The sequence below is a fragment of the Strix aluco genome, chromosome 3 (assembly GCF_031877795.1).
Source record: "Strix aluco isolate bStrAlu1 chromosome 3, bStrAlu1.hap1, whole genome shotgun sequence".
Taxonomy (NCBI): domain Eukaryota; kingdom Metazoa; phylum Chordata; class Aves; order Strigiformes; family Strigidae; genus Strix; species Strix aluco.
In genome coordinates, this window is record NC_133933.1 from 64034091 (window position 1) to 64050300 (window position 16210).

General features: G+C 37.6%; 1 protein-coding gene across 14 annotated transcripts in view; it reads left to right on the forward strand.

The window, feature by feature from the left end:
• Window positions 1-16210, forward strand: part of TULP4 (TUB like protein 4) — a 173199-nt gene that overhangs the window by 93520 nt on the left and 63469 nt on the right. For all 14 annotated transcript variants that reach the window (XR_012622530.1, XM_074818855.1, XM_074818845.1 and 11 more), the window contains 2 exons: window positions 15003-15131; window positions 15437-15598. Coding sequence is in view for 13 of the 14 variants with exons in the window: in XM_074818855.1 (XP_074674956.1) it covers window positions 15003-15131; window positions 15437-15598 (291 nt within the window). In the remaining variant the exon portion in view is untranslated. The remainder of the gene's footprint in view (window positions 1-15002; window positions 15132-15436; window positions 15599-16210) is intronic.

Genomic DNA, 16210 nt, shown 5'->3' on the forward strand with positions numbered 1-16210 from the left:
GTGGAGGAAGATGGTGGCTGAGAGCTGCAACTGTGGGATTCCTGTGCTCCACTGCAGGGATGCTTAGCTGGAGCCTTCTCAGCTCAGCTTCATCTCGTTCCTGTGCTAGCTGAGCTTGGTCATGAGTCAGCTTAGCAAGGCTCCTTCACTCTTGCATCTAAAGATTATGGTACTTGATAGTCCATGTAGTATCCCTGAGTCCTTCACCGAGTACCCTTTGGTACTGTGTAGAGGACTTTGATAGGTGAAAATCACCCTTTGTTGGATCTTGGGTCCCATTTCTGACTCCATGCTTTCGATCTGTCTCCCTAACCCTGCCTCTCCCTTTTTTTTGGAGAGAGGGAGATGCTGTGATTTCTCTATTATGATATGATCCACTCAGAACCACCTCATACAGTTTCCCACTTGCAAGATCACTAGTTGCTTAATAATATGAACAAACAGTGTCCAAATGGAGCTGTTTGATCATCATGCTAGTGATGTCACCACTTTGTTACTAAAGGTTTCTGAAAAAGTGAGTAACTCTTAGATTGTTTCATTCCTTTTGTTGTTCTTTGGGAAGACGTTGTGCTCTGAAAATGCTAGCAGACTCACATCTCAAAGTGTAGCAAGAGCATGCACAGAGCAAAACATACTGCAATGACTGATTGCTTGCAGATCCGCATGCAGATATGAAAATAGCTGGCACACCATCTACGCAGCCATCACCTATACCCCCAGCCTATAGACACACAGAAAAATTGTGATTTAATTGTAGCTATATAAAGACACAGATTATTCCCCTTCACCCTCATGCATAGAATAGAACTATATCTTTATTTTTATCACATAGTTATCATACTGAAATAATATGTCTTTATTCCATATATGTGCAACACTTCAGCACTCAAGTGAGTTTTAAAGTGATACTGCTCTATAAAAAATAAGAAAATGAAAATAATTTATTGTTTTATTTGTTAATAAAACAATTCTTGTTCTTAAATCTCAATAATAAAATAATGTTTTAATAACAGAACCACTGAACTGCAATAACCACGTGTAGTCAGTTAACACACACACACACAAAAAACATCCCTGCAATATACCTTCTAATGGTATGTGAAAATTTGTATGAAGTGCTTCCAAAGGTTGGCTTCATTCCACCTTTTCTTTTAGAAGACTGTTCAACCATTTCTTTCACTGCTGGAAGCTTTACTTGATATTTAACCTAAAATGCAATTTCCTGAATATCATCCTATTGCTTACAGTAACATTTAATGTCTTACCTTCCTTGTTTTTCATGTCATTCCAGTACTGCCTGACTCTTTGCGTGACTCCACTTTGCCAGTATGCATTTTTTTTACTTTAATATCTCAAAACTTTAGTTACTTTTCTTGCTTTTAAAACTCCTTTAAGAATGTTGAAAAACCATTACTTTAAAATCTGTAAGGTATCATAAAGAAAATAAACCAAAATTGGGCACAGAATAAAGACAAGTATTTTCCTCAGCCCAGTCTGAAGTAAGGCCATTGCTGCTTGATCAGGGGATGTCAAGTGGCAGTGTTTTCTGCTTTTGAAACAGAACTGTGACAGTCAGAAAGCATGGCCTGTAGCACTTGTGGGCAACCTCTTGCATTATGGCAGTGTTTATTTAAGAATACCCATTAAATCCATGTTGGATATTTACAGTTTTAAATGCTTCAGTGATGTTTTTCTACAATTTCTTGCAGAATCTTGTCTTATTGTCTAATTCTTCTGGTTAATATAAAGCTGTGGGGCTTTTTTTTCCCTCAAACAAAAGCATCAGAATGATGCAGATGAATAAATAGTAAAAAAAACCCAACCACAGTGTTTTTAAGGAAAATGCAGAATTGAGGGGAGGGAGAATGAATTTACACTGCTACTTGTGTATGCTGTCTAGAGTGCTTCTCTGGAAATACCAAATGCATAGAGATGGAAGACTTAAACATAGAGAGTGTGCCAGCCTGAAGAGTAGGAAGAAGGCTTTGTTTTGGGAGGAAGGCTGCAAGGGCATGGTATAGAAGGCTTGGACAGGCTTTTAGGTGGGGTAGCACCTACCTGGTCACATATAAGCTTGCTGTTTGAAACAGTTGTTTTCAAGTTGGTAACTCGCCAACTCTTTAAGGGTGTTTGACAGAGATGTAGAAATTGTCAAGTCAAACCTATTGTTTAACTACTAATATTTTTGCTTTGAAATAAAGTTTCCTTTTTAATTTAGGAGGTTTTTACTTTTGGAAAAATTTGATAGCCACATGCCTCTGCTTCTCTGCAGTGCCTAGCCAGATTAGTTCTCATATTGAAAACCTGAAAGGAGAGCTGTTTGTGTTGAGACTTTCATATGACAGGAAAGAGGGAAGTGTGTGCCATGCACAGACAGACTTGCTTGCCTAAATACAGTTCATTCTCTCACTAGGTTTTTGTCTCGGTCATATTCCAGATGCTCGTCGACAAGCAAGTGACGCGGGATAGAAAACAACTATTTAGTTTCCCTGGTGAAACTTTCTTAAGGATTTTACTGAGGAAAAAAAGAACAGAAATGTGTGTACTTCCTGTTGCATTTCCTCTCTCTTTTTTGAGTGAACTGAAGGATAAACTGTCTAAACTATAAAAATTACTTTCCAGTGATGCAGTGCTTATAAGATAGCTGGCTTGGGCTCTTGGATATGGATCAGACAACTTTAATCTGTCATCTGTGGTTCATATACTGGCTGGGTTGTTAAAGGTTGAATATTGTTGCTCTTTGATCTCTGAGAAGCAAGTCAGTTTTAGCTCAGTTCCTTGGAAGCTGCTTTCTGCACCACAGGTAATCAATATCTTTGTTAATATTTGCATTAAATGAGGTCAAATATTGTCCTAGACAGTCAGATGTGTGTTTCCTATCACAGTTATGGCCAATGATCTGGCAGTCTCATGGTGAGCCTTACATCCCATTAGGGTGCCCAGGAATCACATTCCTAACCTATAGTTCATCCCTCTCGAGTGCATTGAGCTAATACAGTCATTTTATAGTTCTGTAGAGCTAGCCTTTCCTGTAGTGCTTCCCTAGCCTACTTTTTGCTTTGTCTTCAAGACTAAAAACTTCAAGGACTGTCCTTGTTCATAAACGAAGTTCCAGCAACATGAGGGTTTCTTCTGGTTGAGGCTTCTTTATTGCCACTGCAGTAAAATGGAATAGCAGTGATTTGTGCTTTCCAGGGTTGTCCACTTTGCCTGTTGCAATCCTTCTATCCACGTAACTGATTGAACCCCTTATTTATAGCTCCCTTGTGTTCACTTGAAAGTCAAACAAGTAAAATTATTGGTCACTTGGCCAACTGCATCATGGTACCATTTTTATTTAATGAAGAAAGAAGAAATTAAGATAAAACTGCTTACAGGGGTTTGCTCTGAATACAGTCTGTGCAGAATTGCAGGCCAGACAAAGCAAGGATGGCATTTTCAAAATCTGCTATTTGGCATTTCTTAGAGTATGGCATTTCTTTAGCTACTGTTCACATTGTCATAGGTTTGTATCACATCAGTTGCAAATTAGGTGAGCCAGTGTATGTCAAGCCTGAATCAGAGCCTCCGTGGGGGTAATATATATTAACAAAGTAATTCTTGGTAGGTATCTTATTTATTGTAATATGCTAAACTGAATGTTTTGCATATAAATATTGTGATTTTTAGTTATTTGTATTGTTAATTTAGATTCTTCTTTTTATACTTTTCTGTCCTGAGAGGTGCAGGTGCTGAGTGACTGTGTTGCCCTTTCTGCATTCCCTGTTTTACTGCCTGCTTCCTCCCTGGCAACTGTTAGCCTTGGAAGTAGACACTATTTCATTTTCCACTTTGTTTTCTATGCCTGTCTCAGCAATTACACAGTTACCTCAATAGCTGCCCCAAATGCCCCCAGCTGAACATCCTATAAATAAACCTGCTCAGGGGCAGCTGGCAGGCAGCGGGTTCAGGTGGTGGCCTCGTGGTGGAAGTTCAAGCAGGTGTCCTACCTTTGCAAAGTAACGTCGTGGAATTTCATCATTCTCACAAAAGGATTAGGAGTGCACAGTCTCTGTGGGTCACACAAAGACAGCCCAGGCAGTCCAATGAAGATTATAGAAATGCTTTCTTTTCTCAGTTTCTCTGGCTAATTTACAGTCACTGATATTCCTCTGACAGCCAGAAATGTTCTACAATTGCGTGTAACTCACACAGAGGTCTTATGGTTGGGTTTGATGGTCAGGATAACAATAGTTGAGTATTTCTTTGGGAATTTGGGATAGTAAAGTAGTCCCACTTCAGCAGTGAAATGCCTAGCTATACCATTTGTCTCCAGTCCGCTTTATAACTCACCTTAATTGGCTCAGTGCACATCTATTATCACCTGGGAAATGTTAATAGATTTGAAGAGCTGATATGTGCTCTTACTGAAGTTTGGATTATTTTTACTTCCTTGTGTTTGAAAAAAATAATTAAGGTTGAAGTATTGTAGCTGTCAGAGAAATAATCATTCTTGGACAGCACTTTTGACACTTGCCTCTGAATTTTAAGGTCTTTTCTGTTTACATTGCTGACAAAAATCAAGTTTTTACTACAGCTCTTGAAGGGTGAAGTTCATCTGCATGGAGAGAGCTTGCATAAAGCTTGTGCTGCAGTCAGATCCCATATAGGACTTGTTTGGGGGATTGTTGCCGTGATTTCAGCTAAGCAGGTGCAAGCTAAGTTAGAGTCTACCCTGTAAAATCATCAAGAGAGTTATTGGCCAGCTTCTGATTATGAATCTCTGCTACAAATGCTAATGCTGATGTTCAGAAACCTGGGATAATGTTACCTAATTGCCATGCTGCATGAGTTTGAATATCTGACAAGTGAAAAATTGTCTGTTACCTTAGTATATGTGATATAGACAGACTTAGCATATTTGATATGGGCAGATCCTTAGTATGTGGTCATGAGACACCATTAGGTTTCTGACACTTCTTAGAATAGACTAAGAATAGACTCCAGAAGGTGAAGAACTTGTGTTGCCTCCTTTCTCTGCGTTAAGTAGCACAGCTATATAAAATAACTTTTATATTACATTTTTATGAGTTTTCTTTAAAGTTTCCTAGTAGTGCAAGTCTTTTTTTTCCTTGACTAATGTTCTTGTGCATGTATATATACATGTAAAGTTATAAAATTATATTTCAGTATATTATATGAACATTTCATCAGGAATTTTTAACCACCAAACTGGGAAGATTGAGTATAAGGGAGAGTGCCTCTGTCATAGTCACTTCACTGACTTTTTCTAGCAATTCATTACCCTGGGGGTATTCCCAAACAAGATAGCATATACAAGGTAGAGAGATACTATAGGAATTCCTAAGTAGCTGCTGTTGAGAAAGCAGAGTAGAGCTAGTTAATTTTGAGTAGGAGTGGTTTTCAATAATGTTTATTGTTATCCTGTGTCCTCTTGGTTTTTTGTTTTTTGTTTTTTGGGGTTTTTTTTTAATTATTTGGTGATCCATCATTTTGGATATAATACATGGTTCCAAACAGTATTTTGTCCTTGATTGCATGTTTTTAAAAAGAAGAGACAGAATAAAACACATAGGCTCTGCTACAGGGTGTCTGTGTCTCTTCATCCAATATTTTTCTGTATTTTTAGCCAAGAAAAAAAGACAGTAAGAATTTGAAATCTGTATTATGTGGGGTGTTTTGGTTGTTTTTTTCCCCCTCTCCTTGGAACTTCTAACAGAGATGTGCACAGTCTCTGAATTCGTATATGGTAATGATGTACAGGTGGATGTCAATGGGCGTTATTCTTGTTTTTAAAGCTTGAGGTTAATTTACACTTATGAAAATACTTATACACAGCCCAAAAGTGAATGTAAATATGGAGGTTGTGAAATGGTCCTGATTTATACAATCTGTAATGTAATTTTGTCAGAACTTAGTGAAATAAGCATTAGGCCCATGTACTTTTAATTTAATGTAGGTTAAATACCAGAGAATTTTAAATCTGGTGCTTTTTTTCTTGTAGGAAAATATTTGACCGTAGATGCTCAAACCCAAGGAACTGCCAGCTCTGCACAGTTACTGCATGTATCTTATTTTTAACAGCAATAGAACTTTCCTAATGGGGCTTATCAGTGATTTGCTAGAGGGGGAACTATTTTGCTCTAGGTGTTTTGATCTTAAGGAAAAGTGATTGTTCATCTTTAGGTGGAATAGTTGTCTTTCCTTTCTTTATTATGGTGTTTTTATCTGTATGGAAACTAGAACAAAGCAAAATCTTCTTATAAAAGAAGGCGATGAAAGTACTATTTTATCCTTTGCTCATCCATATCAACATTCAGTTTTGATTTATTTTTAGTAAACTTGGTCTTGCCTCTGCACTTCTGGGGAGTATGTATGGGCAATTAAACAGAAGTATCATGCAGTAATGCTTAAAGACAAGAAGACCATTGATAAGAGACAGTGATAGTGATGTACATGCTATAAAGGAGTTTCCCTCATTGGAAGAGAGCATGGCATAACTCTAAAAAAGATTTTTTTGCGGAAACAGTTATCCTTTCTGTGAAAGAGCTTTTGGGACTTGAGCATCCTTGTGAAGAAAAGGGAATCCAGAGCACACCATACTCCTTATCACTGTCACTCTGTGAGATGGGAGATGAGCAGACCTCTACCTGTTTCCCCTGCAAGAACATAGTGTGTGGGTATCTTGTGCATGTGGGTGGTTGACTTCAGGCCTTCACTCCTTTCATGCCTTAATTCTTTTCCTTCAAATTATACCCAACTGTTTTTTTTAATAGCCCTTGAAGGAATAGTTAAGAAACTTATTCAAATGAGAACTGGTAGCCAGATACCAACATCTTGTCATCCACTTTAAGTTCATATTGCCTGTCATTTCTGTTTCTCGCATGCAACTTCCAGTTCTGACAAGTGACCCATCAAAGATCCTCAGCTGCTCAAACACATTTATTGGATATACCTTGCATACAGCTAATTTCTGTTGGGTTTTGGGTTGGTTTGGGTTTTTTTTAATGCCCTCTAAAACTGTAGTTCTTTGAAGCCATGATGAAACGTGATGATTCCAAAATGAAAAGAGTGATTCGTTTGGAACTGGCACTGTGAGTCACTTCATTCATAGGAGTGTAATGCTTCTTGTTTGGTACCTGTAAGGGGTGTTGGGGATGGTTTCCTCTAAGGTAGGTGATCAGATGGTGTATTTTGTGTTCTGTAAACATATAAAATGGTTATGTCACAAATCCTTTCGATCAATAGACTTTGGGGGTATATTTCTTAAAATGAAATGTATAACTTAAAGAATGTAAGGAGATTTGTAAAGCTTTAAAGCCTTTCTGAGTCCTCATCTTGGCAGTTTACTATCAAGGCTCTTAAATGTATTCAGTGAGATGTTGACAGTCTAGGTATTTTTAAGACAACATTTTACTCACACTAAGTACATTCCCTCTTCAAAGTAGCTATCAAAACAAGTTTTTCTTGCAGTTGCCTATTTGCCAAAATCATTCCCTAGAGCTTTTAAAGGTCAGACTGCCTTCCATTGGAGAATGGATGCCAACCATATGATACCTTTCAAAAATAGGTATATGTGGTGGGTTGGATGCCAACCCCAGGATACCTTTTAAAAATAGGCATGTGTGGCGTTCATCTGCAAAGCAAATAGACAAAACTTGCTGGGGAGCATCAACACTCTTCCCAGTGGGTGAGCAACCACACTGTTACTTGCACAGGGTACCAGCTGCTCACACAGAGAGCAAGTGAGGGCTGGGTGAATGGTTACCTCCCCTGCACTTACTCAGAGGGTTATTGCTGGTAAACTACACTGCTCCTACCTGGCCTTTTCTCTTTCTGCAGCTGAGCAGATGATCTGAGCCTTTGTCAGCCTGATGTGTGCTCTGAACATTATGAAAACAAATGCCAAGGAGAAAGGGGAAAAAATTAGAGCGTTGAACAAAATGGCACAGAGCTTTTAATGTATCCCTGAATTGCACTTAACTTTAGACTCTTGCCTGAGGTGTTTGAGTTAGGGATGTAGTTGCTTTGGAGTAAATTTTCATGTGAATGCCACAAAGTACAGAGTTGGACCTGGACCTTTCAGGTCTGTTAAGGTCAGCACCTTATTTCGGGTCCAGCCTTACCTCTGATTTCAGTTAGTGCCAGGTAAGATCCCCAGCTGACACAGATGTCACACTTAGCTTATTGATAATGTCATACCATGAAATCAGATTTCCATTTTAAAAAAAAAAAAAAGGCTATTCATATTTGGTCGCTGCATGGATTTTTTTTTGTATTTTTAAAACCCCATAGTTAGTAGCTTTTATATCATCTCTCACAAGAATATTGTTATATTTGTTTAAATAGTATTTATAGGAATTGAAGCTCCTTTTCAAAGAGCAGAAAAAGCAAGATGACAGCTGCTGGCAGAGTAATACACTTTTCAAGGAAAAAGTGGGATCCTGGGATAAAGTGGCAGACCTCTAATATATGAGTGGCAGTGGAAAGCACTGCCCACGGCAGCAACCGAACTCCCCCAGGGGCTGTGAGCAGCTGCCGTGCCATCACCAGTGACTACAGCTTTGCCTGCAGCAGGGGTAAGGGTTATTAAAGGACATCCATCCCTGAGATATCTGGAGGCTACTCCAGTCCTTCCAGGAAGAGAGTTCATTTTCTTATTATTTAGACTAAAGAAACATGAAGAATTTGAATGGTCTTTTCTGTCTCCAAGAACTCATTCACTGTTCATTTACCCACTATGTAACATGCAGCCCCCATTTGAGTTGACAGTTTTTCTCAAGAAATGTAGACACTGACTACTATAAATTTGCCATTCTTCAGCTGCAGCACAATTTTTGTTATTAATAGTAGTAATTTGTTCTCAATAATAATTCCTTGATGGGTTTTATACCTTGGAAACTGACAGCTCCATATGCAAACGAAGCACTTCCACTTGGGTACAATGACTCTGGAAACAAAAAGTCAAAGCTCCGCGGGTGGGGGAGAAACATGGAGTGTATCATTTGAGAATGCAATATAAGACAAGTAGGATAGGAGTGTTAGTATGCCACTCCAGGAGAGGCAAACTAGCTGTCTACCATGTCTGCTGATTTTTGTTTAGTGTTATTAGTAGGAAAAATACTTACGTGATGCCCTTTGTCTGCACAAGTGAATTAGTTTGAACGCAGAGAATTAACCTGACATTATTGTCATGGCAAGAAATGAAGGTGAAGATGAAAGTAAGAACATTTGCAAACAATCTGTTTGAAGCATGAGAAGTTAGGAGAGAGAAGCTTGAATAGCCTTTCTTTTAAAAATACTGATATTTAAAATAGTTAAACTTTACATTTCAGTGAACTAAACATACGCAGAACCAGCACTGGTTATAAGTAAAGTATAGTGAGAAGCAGCAGCTTGTTAACTGCAACACTACTGCTTATTCTGGGCACCTGTTGCCATTTTCACATTGCATTTTAGTTATAGAGTTAACAAAGTCAACAAATGTATGAAGTTGGCACAATTTCCTCAAGAATTTAATAGGTATGTGTGTTCATGCACACACCCATGTTATATGTATGTAATGTATATATGCACATTATATGTGTATATCTATATATATTATGTAGAGAGAGATGCTGAACTGTATTAGCAAGTAAAGGTGGTGATTGGTTGCCTGGTCCTTTTATGTTTCACTTCTGTTTCCCACTGTACACTCATCTTTTTTTTTGATAGATGTACTTGCACATCTCTTCATCTTTGTTGCCATTAATAAACCATAATGTGTGCCAGTGTGTTGCACATACTATATGCACTATATGTGCACTATATGCATGTATTTCTCTATACTTGTAACTGAGTGAAGGTCAATCTATTTATTAGGGGATTGCATAATAGGATTGTTGATACAGCAAATAGGTGATGCTCAGTGACCCTAGGTAGATTGTCCAGTCCCCTTTTCCAGTGCTTTGTTTCAGCTCTTACATGTTCCTTTAAAAACTTAAGTACTTTCCTAAAAGCACAGGATTGGAAGGAACCTTTCGATAGACTGAGTCCTGTACTCTGATACTGTAGGCAATAGCTTCATCTCCTTTATTAGTTTTTCTATTTCTGTCCTAGGAACAGTTAGGTCTTTTGCTGTCGCTGCTTGGAAGGTGGATTCATATCAGCACTTTCAATAGCATTAGAAATGTAGTATGATTTATTAGGGGGGGAAAGGCCAGCAAATCCTTAGAATGTTTAGTATTGTATATGCTCAGTGGAGTTACAGTGCATCACATCTGTGCACCCTGCAGATAACTAGTTCACGTGTAGTTTCAGAAATGCTCATGCCAGGTAAAGGAACATGGCTCTCCAGGTGTAGCAAATTGTGCTGTAATCAAATATTTGCCATTGAGTGTTCTCTACTCTCTGCTACTGTGATAGTCCATCTGCAAACACATCTCCATAGCGTATGTGAAAATGAATGCTGGAGAAGACTTTGATCTTAGAGCATGTGCCTGCTCCCCAGTAAAATGGATGGAGGATCAGAGATTTAAAAAATGACTCACTGTGACTCACTACAGTGTATCAGTAATAAAATCTATCTAAATTTGGTAAGGAACTCTAGGAACTAATTGCCCTTGTTATTTACCCATTTATTTTTTCTAGATGTTTATCCCTTGCTTTTATAGCAATTATGTGCCATATGTTTTAGGAACCACAGAGTTAAAATTTCAGTAATGACTGTTGTATGGTATTCTAGGATTAAGGACTTATGCTCTTGGAAAATTGATTGGTATCATATTTTCAGTCATCTCCATCAAAAACTGTAGTGAAATTAGGAATAACAAAAACTTTCAGAATGCTTTGGATTTTAATGATCTTGTATTGTGTTAGAAAATGTGAAAAAAATAATAAATGTCAATAGCACATAATGAATTTAAATCACCCAACCTGGTTTCTGTTGGGAGGAGGACACATTTACTATAAATCATATATTGGCTACTCCAAAAATTTCAGTTACTCAAAATTTCTTGTCTAAGATTTTAATAAATATTAACATTGCTAGCTGCATGATGCTCTTTCTGTGACAGTGTCTTTCTAAGAAACCTGATGATCTTCTGGGCCAGAGACTGATTGGGCTTTGTTTCGTTATTTGCAGTAATGGACCAAAAAGCATTAGATTGAATGAAAACAGAAACTTTAAAGCATAATTAAGTGACCTTAAAATAAATAAATAATTGTATGTTGTTTTTTCAATCAGAATAATACAGATGTTTCCTTTGCCACAAGACAAGGCCTTTTCCAAATGGAGCATCTGTGAAGATGAAAGTACAGGGAAGTAACCTGAGGTTCATAAACTATAACTTATGTTTGCACAACATTTTTAATTGAGAAATGTTATCTATTATTTCATTCTTGATTAGTCCGTAGTACTGGAAGTGAACGCATGGGTTCCCAAGTGTAAGTTAACAATATTTTCCCTTTTAATTTCATACATAAACAAGCTTTTTAACATTGAGGATAACAAATCCTTACATATCCTTACATATCCTTAATTTGTGATGAAAATAATTTTTAAAGGTTTCATTTTTTGCTGATTCTGCTGTGTTTTCAGTGTTGCAGTATGCATTCAGTTCTTGGGGAGAGTTTCTAGCACCTTTAGGATTAATTAAATTTAATACCTGAAAATCAAGTTGACAATTAAAACAAAGCTATTGAAGATGCTGAATGTTGTACTTTTGAAACAAATTTTTCACCACTATGCATTGTATAAAAAGGAGCACAAAGAAAACATAAGACCCTGATTTAAAAGCTCATTGAACTTCATGTAAAGCATCTTGTTTGGGGGTGATATATTGGCCTTTATTTTGTACTTAATATATTACGCCGGGAGTTCCTTGAAGTTTTATTCACGGGAGATCATTTCCTGTATGAAATAACAGTTTAGGAGCTGATTAATGGCTGTGATACAAATTTTTTCTAGAGTAGAACAAACACAATTTGCGATTTTTATAGTATTTAAAAAAAACACAAACAAACAATTAGGCAATACACAAAAGCAGTGTGGACCACAAAAGGTCCACAGGCAACTTGCTTTGGCAACCAACATTTTTACTCTTTCAATACAAGATAACAGTTTAGTCCTTCAGTACCTGTGTGAAGATGCTAAGTAGGAAGCAGAGAACCATAAAGGCAGAAGTAAAAATGGGTCCACTGTGAGTTGAAGCTGTTAGTGAAAGTAATGATATCTTTGCGTTTATGGGTTAGCCATAAAATTCCTCTTTGCAGAGGGGTAATTCAAGCTTATGCGTTATTTAAGTGCACTATCAATGGGGCATTTTTTCATATGCTTTACATTTTAGCCAGCATAAAAGCCAAAAGTCAACTTAATCCTTCTTCCTTTCTTTATCTCTGCTTCAGTATGTTGTGTCTAAAATGAAATTGGAAATACTCAAACCAGCTGTGGACTCGGCACCTGTAGTCAGATGTTAAATGTAAATGATGGAAGCATCTTTAAAATGACCTCATAAAATGATAACATTTGCTCTGTGTTTAAAGAAGTTGAATTTTCCACTTACAAATTTGCTTCCTTATGACGATGTTACCAGAAGGCATATAAAAGCATTGTATCACTCATTTATGATTATAAAGCAGCAAGTTTATTTTGGAAGTTTCTAATTTTTATCTAATTGGGATGGAGAGAGGGAGGCTCTAGTTAATCTTGTTTACTTTCAAATATACCTTTGGATGTTTATCAAATCCAAAGAAAAGACAGGTTGTACAGAATTTGAATCAAAAGTTATCTTCAAGTTTTAACAAGATTCCTATTTAAAACAGAAGAGACAAACCACATCAAGGTAGCTATTGTCACTTTGCCCATAATTCGTATTATTAAGTCAACTGGTATGTCTAACCTATAAAATCATATGCTTGTCTCAAGTCTTTGCCAGACAAAACAGAGCGATTTTAAGACAAGTTGTAGTACCTTTGATGGTCTTAGCTAAAAAACATAGTATTTGAACAATTAGTTTTGTCTTTTATTCCTAAATTTTCTCTAGCAATTTATTCTGTAATGATCTATGAAGTGTTCAACATGAGCAGTATCTAAGCATCAGAGGTTTGGTTTTTAGTGGTGATAAGTACCTTCCACTCTATTAATAGTCATTGTTAGCCTTAGCAGCTTCCATCCTTTAAAAATGAAGATTTTTCAATGTTATCCTTGGGGTTTTCTTCACTTCTTTCATAATACTGTTAGGCATTACTGGCAAGCACAGTTATGTCACCACTGCATTTTGCCTCAGGGTGGATGAAGCAATGGCTCTGTACATGGGAGTTACACCAAAAAGAAAACAAAATTTTGACAAATCTGTGCCATTCCCGTTTAGATGGAAGGGACTGAGTGAAACCTCTACCAGAGTACAGCTGCTTGTATTACTGTGATGGAATATTTTATTTACTGCTCTTGCAGTAAAAAATAATTTTTAAAAAAGCGATGTGTGATATAATCCATCTAGCGGCATGATATAATCTACCCATCTGGAGACAGGACTAGCAATTTGCAGTGCAGCTCCCAGGTTATAATCAAGTAGAAGCAAGTGTTTTTCTGCAGAATCTCAAGGGATTCTTCTTAGGTCCTTAACAAGAGAGAGGTGGTTTGTCATACTCACTTCTCTGCGTAATCTTTACATATGCACGAAGAAACAGTTTTCTGGTGGTTGTTTAATTGTTCAAGGGTTGATGCTTCAGGCTGATGAGCTCCACTGATGTACACATTCTGAAGTTCTGACCCTTGACACTCTGTGAGTAAGTGTAGCACTCTCTAAATAACTGTAAGATCATCCTTCTTCAGCTGTCAGGTTTAGGTTTGAGGTATGCATATTTATATCCTAATTCTGAAAATGACTGTTGATGTCGTCGTGAAGCGTGAAAGGTCTGTCTACTCAGAGCTCATTTTAGGACTGGAATCTTTAGGATTAGTCCATCTCTGTAAATAGTAAAATATATTTCAGAAAAATCTTCTCTTTCTTTACTTTTAGATGATTATCTATTTAGATTTATGAAAAAGCATCATTAAAGCTGAATGCCCGTTAAGTGGTTAAAATAGCACTCTACAGATGACAATATATGTTTTGTTTGTTTGCATGTGCTGTGTCTCAGTAAAATAACTGGGGGGAATCCCCCTGTGTATGACTGTAAGCGTCCCATATGTATCTGCATGGTTTTGAATAAAACTGATCTGGAAAAAAAGTTTTTAAGAAAAAGTCACTAACAGAAGGTAAATGGTTTTACTGCTAATTTCTGCTTCGAGTACTAGGGTGACATGCTTTTTTTCAGTTTTATACTGGGGTCTCAAGAGATACTGTGTTTGTTAAATTGATATTAATTAGAAATGAGAGAGCAATTTGGTAGGTTTAGACTTGATTAGATTCTCCAGAAAAGCCCAGATAGCTCTAGTGCAGAGAGAAGAACCTAAAACTGATTTGTATTCCTTCTTCACTCAGTAGAAAAGCAACCTTTCTATGAAATTTCTATTTTTTAATGATCTGGGACTCTCAAATTTTTTTTCATGTCACTATTGATATGAGTATTCATGTTCAATCTGATACTGGTGCATGCAACTTCACTTGAAGTCAGCAAGAGGTGGTGATTTGATGTAGAGTCTGACAGTCTTTGAGATTACGGTGGGGGAAATCGTTTGAAGGAGTGTTGGATGGTTGGTACAGGGCCTCCTGTTTGCTGCTTCTGTAATGAAGTCCTGCATTCCAGTGTACAGTATGATTTTATTGAAAGCATGCAATGCCTTCCAAAAAGACCTGATGGTGAGAGATTGTGCGTTTCCTGACAGCCATGACAAAACGATTCCAGCTGTTCTTGAGAGGCGCCTAATGCTGTGCTGAAAATTGCTATTTTGTACACCTTCTTTAGGATTTAAGTGCAGTGATGTTTATTTTGCAGTATCGTTTAACTGGTTCTTGTTAAATAGTTGTTAGCACAATAGACAATTTTGGTAATGCTGGTTTTGGTTGTAATCTTTTAAGGTCGTGCTGGTGAGATGGAACGAACCATTCCAGAAATTAGCAACCTGCGATGCAGATGGAGGAATATTTGTTTGGATACAATACGAAGGCAGATGGTCTGTGGAGCTTGTGAATGATCGTGGGGCACAGGTTGGTACGCATGTTTTCTCTGCAGTCGAGAGTGATCAAGTCCTGAGAGACAAAATGAAGAGGACAATGAATGGTGCTTTATACCTTTCAAAAAGCATAGGAGAAAATGAAACATTTCTTTATTGAAAGGAATATGCAAGAATTGTCACAAAGACACTTTGAAAGGACAGTTGCTTTATCCAATAGCCATGACAACTGGGCTAATAGTTGCCCTGTCTAGTTCTGTGCAGTGCTACCTTTTATTAAAACAACAAAAAATTCCTACATGGCCCATATATCTATTTTCTTATCTTTGATATGTTAAGGTAAGCGACTTTACATGGAGCCATGATGGGACTCAAGCACTTATCTCCTATAGAGATGGATTTGTGCTGGTCGGTTCAGTCAGTGGACAGAGACACTGGTCTTCGGAAATCAACTTGGAGAGTCAGATCACCTGTGGCATATGGACTCCAGATGACCAACAGGTAATGGGGCTTTTAGACATATTAATTGTGTTGCATTGATATGATATAGAATGCACCTTTTAAAAAGTTGTTAAGTAAAATGGTCACTTTGTAAGAACAGTTTCCCTCAAAACTGGTGCTCCCACAGATAATGAAAATTTAATTCATCCTGTCATTCTCATTAGGCAAATATGATAATGTACCAAGTTACCTATCATCACTTTTCACCCCAATTCACATGCAGTCTTATTCAAAGTTAGTTGCTTGAGACAGGAATCTGTAATAAATGAGCAACTGATGTCATCTACCTGGACTTGTGCAAAGCTTTTGACACTGTCCTGCACGACATCCTTGCCTCTAAATTGGAGAGACATGGATTTGATGGATGGAACACTTGGTGGATAAGGAATTGACTGGATGGTTGCACTCAAAGAGTTGCGGTCAATGGCTCGATATCCGAGTGGAGAGCAGTGACGAGCGACATTCCTCAGGGGTTGGTATTGGGACAGTGGAACTGAGTGCACCCTCAGCAGGTTTGCCAACAACACCAAGCTGTGTAGTGTGATCAATACGCTGGAGGGAAGGGATGTGCCATCCAGAGGGACCTTGACAGGATTGAGAGGTGGGCCTGTG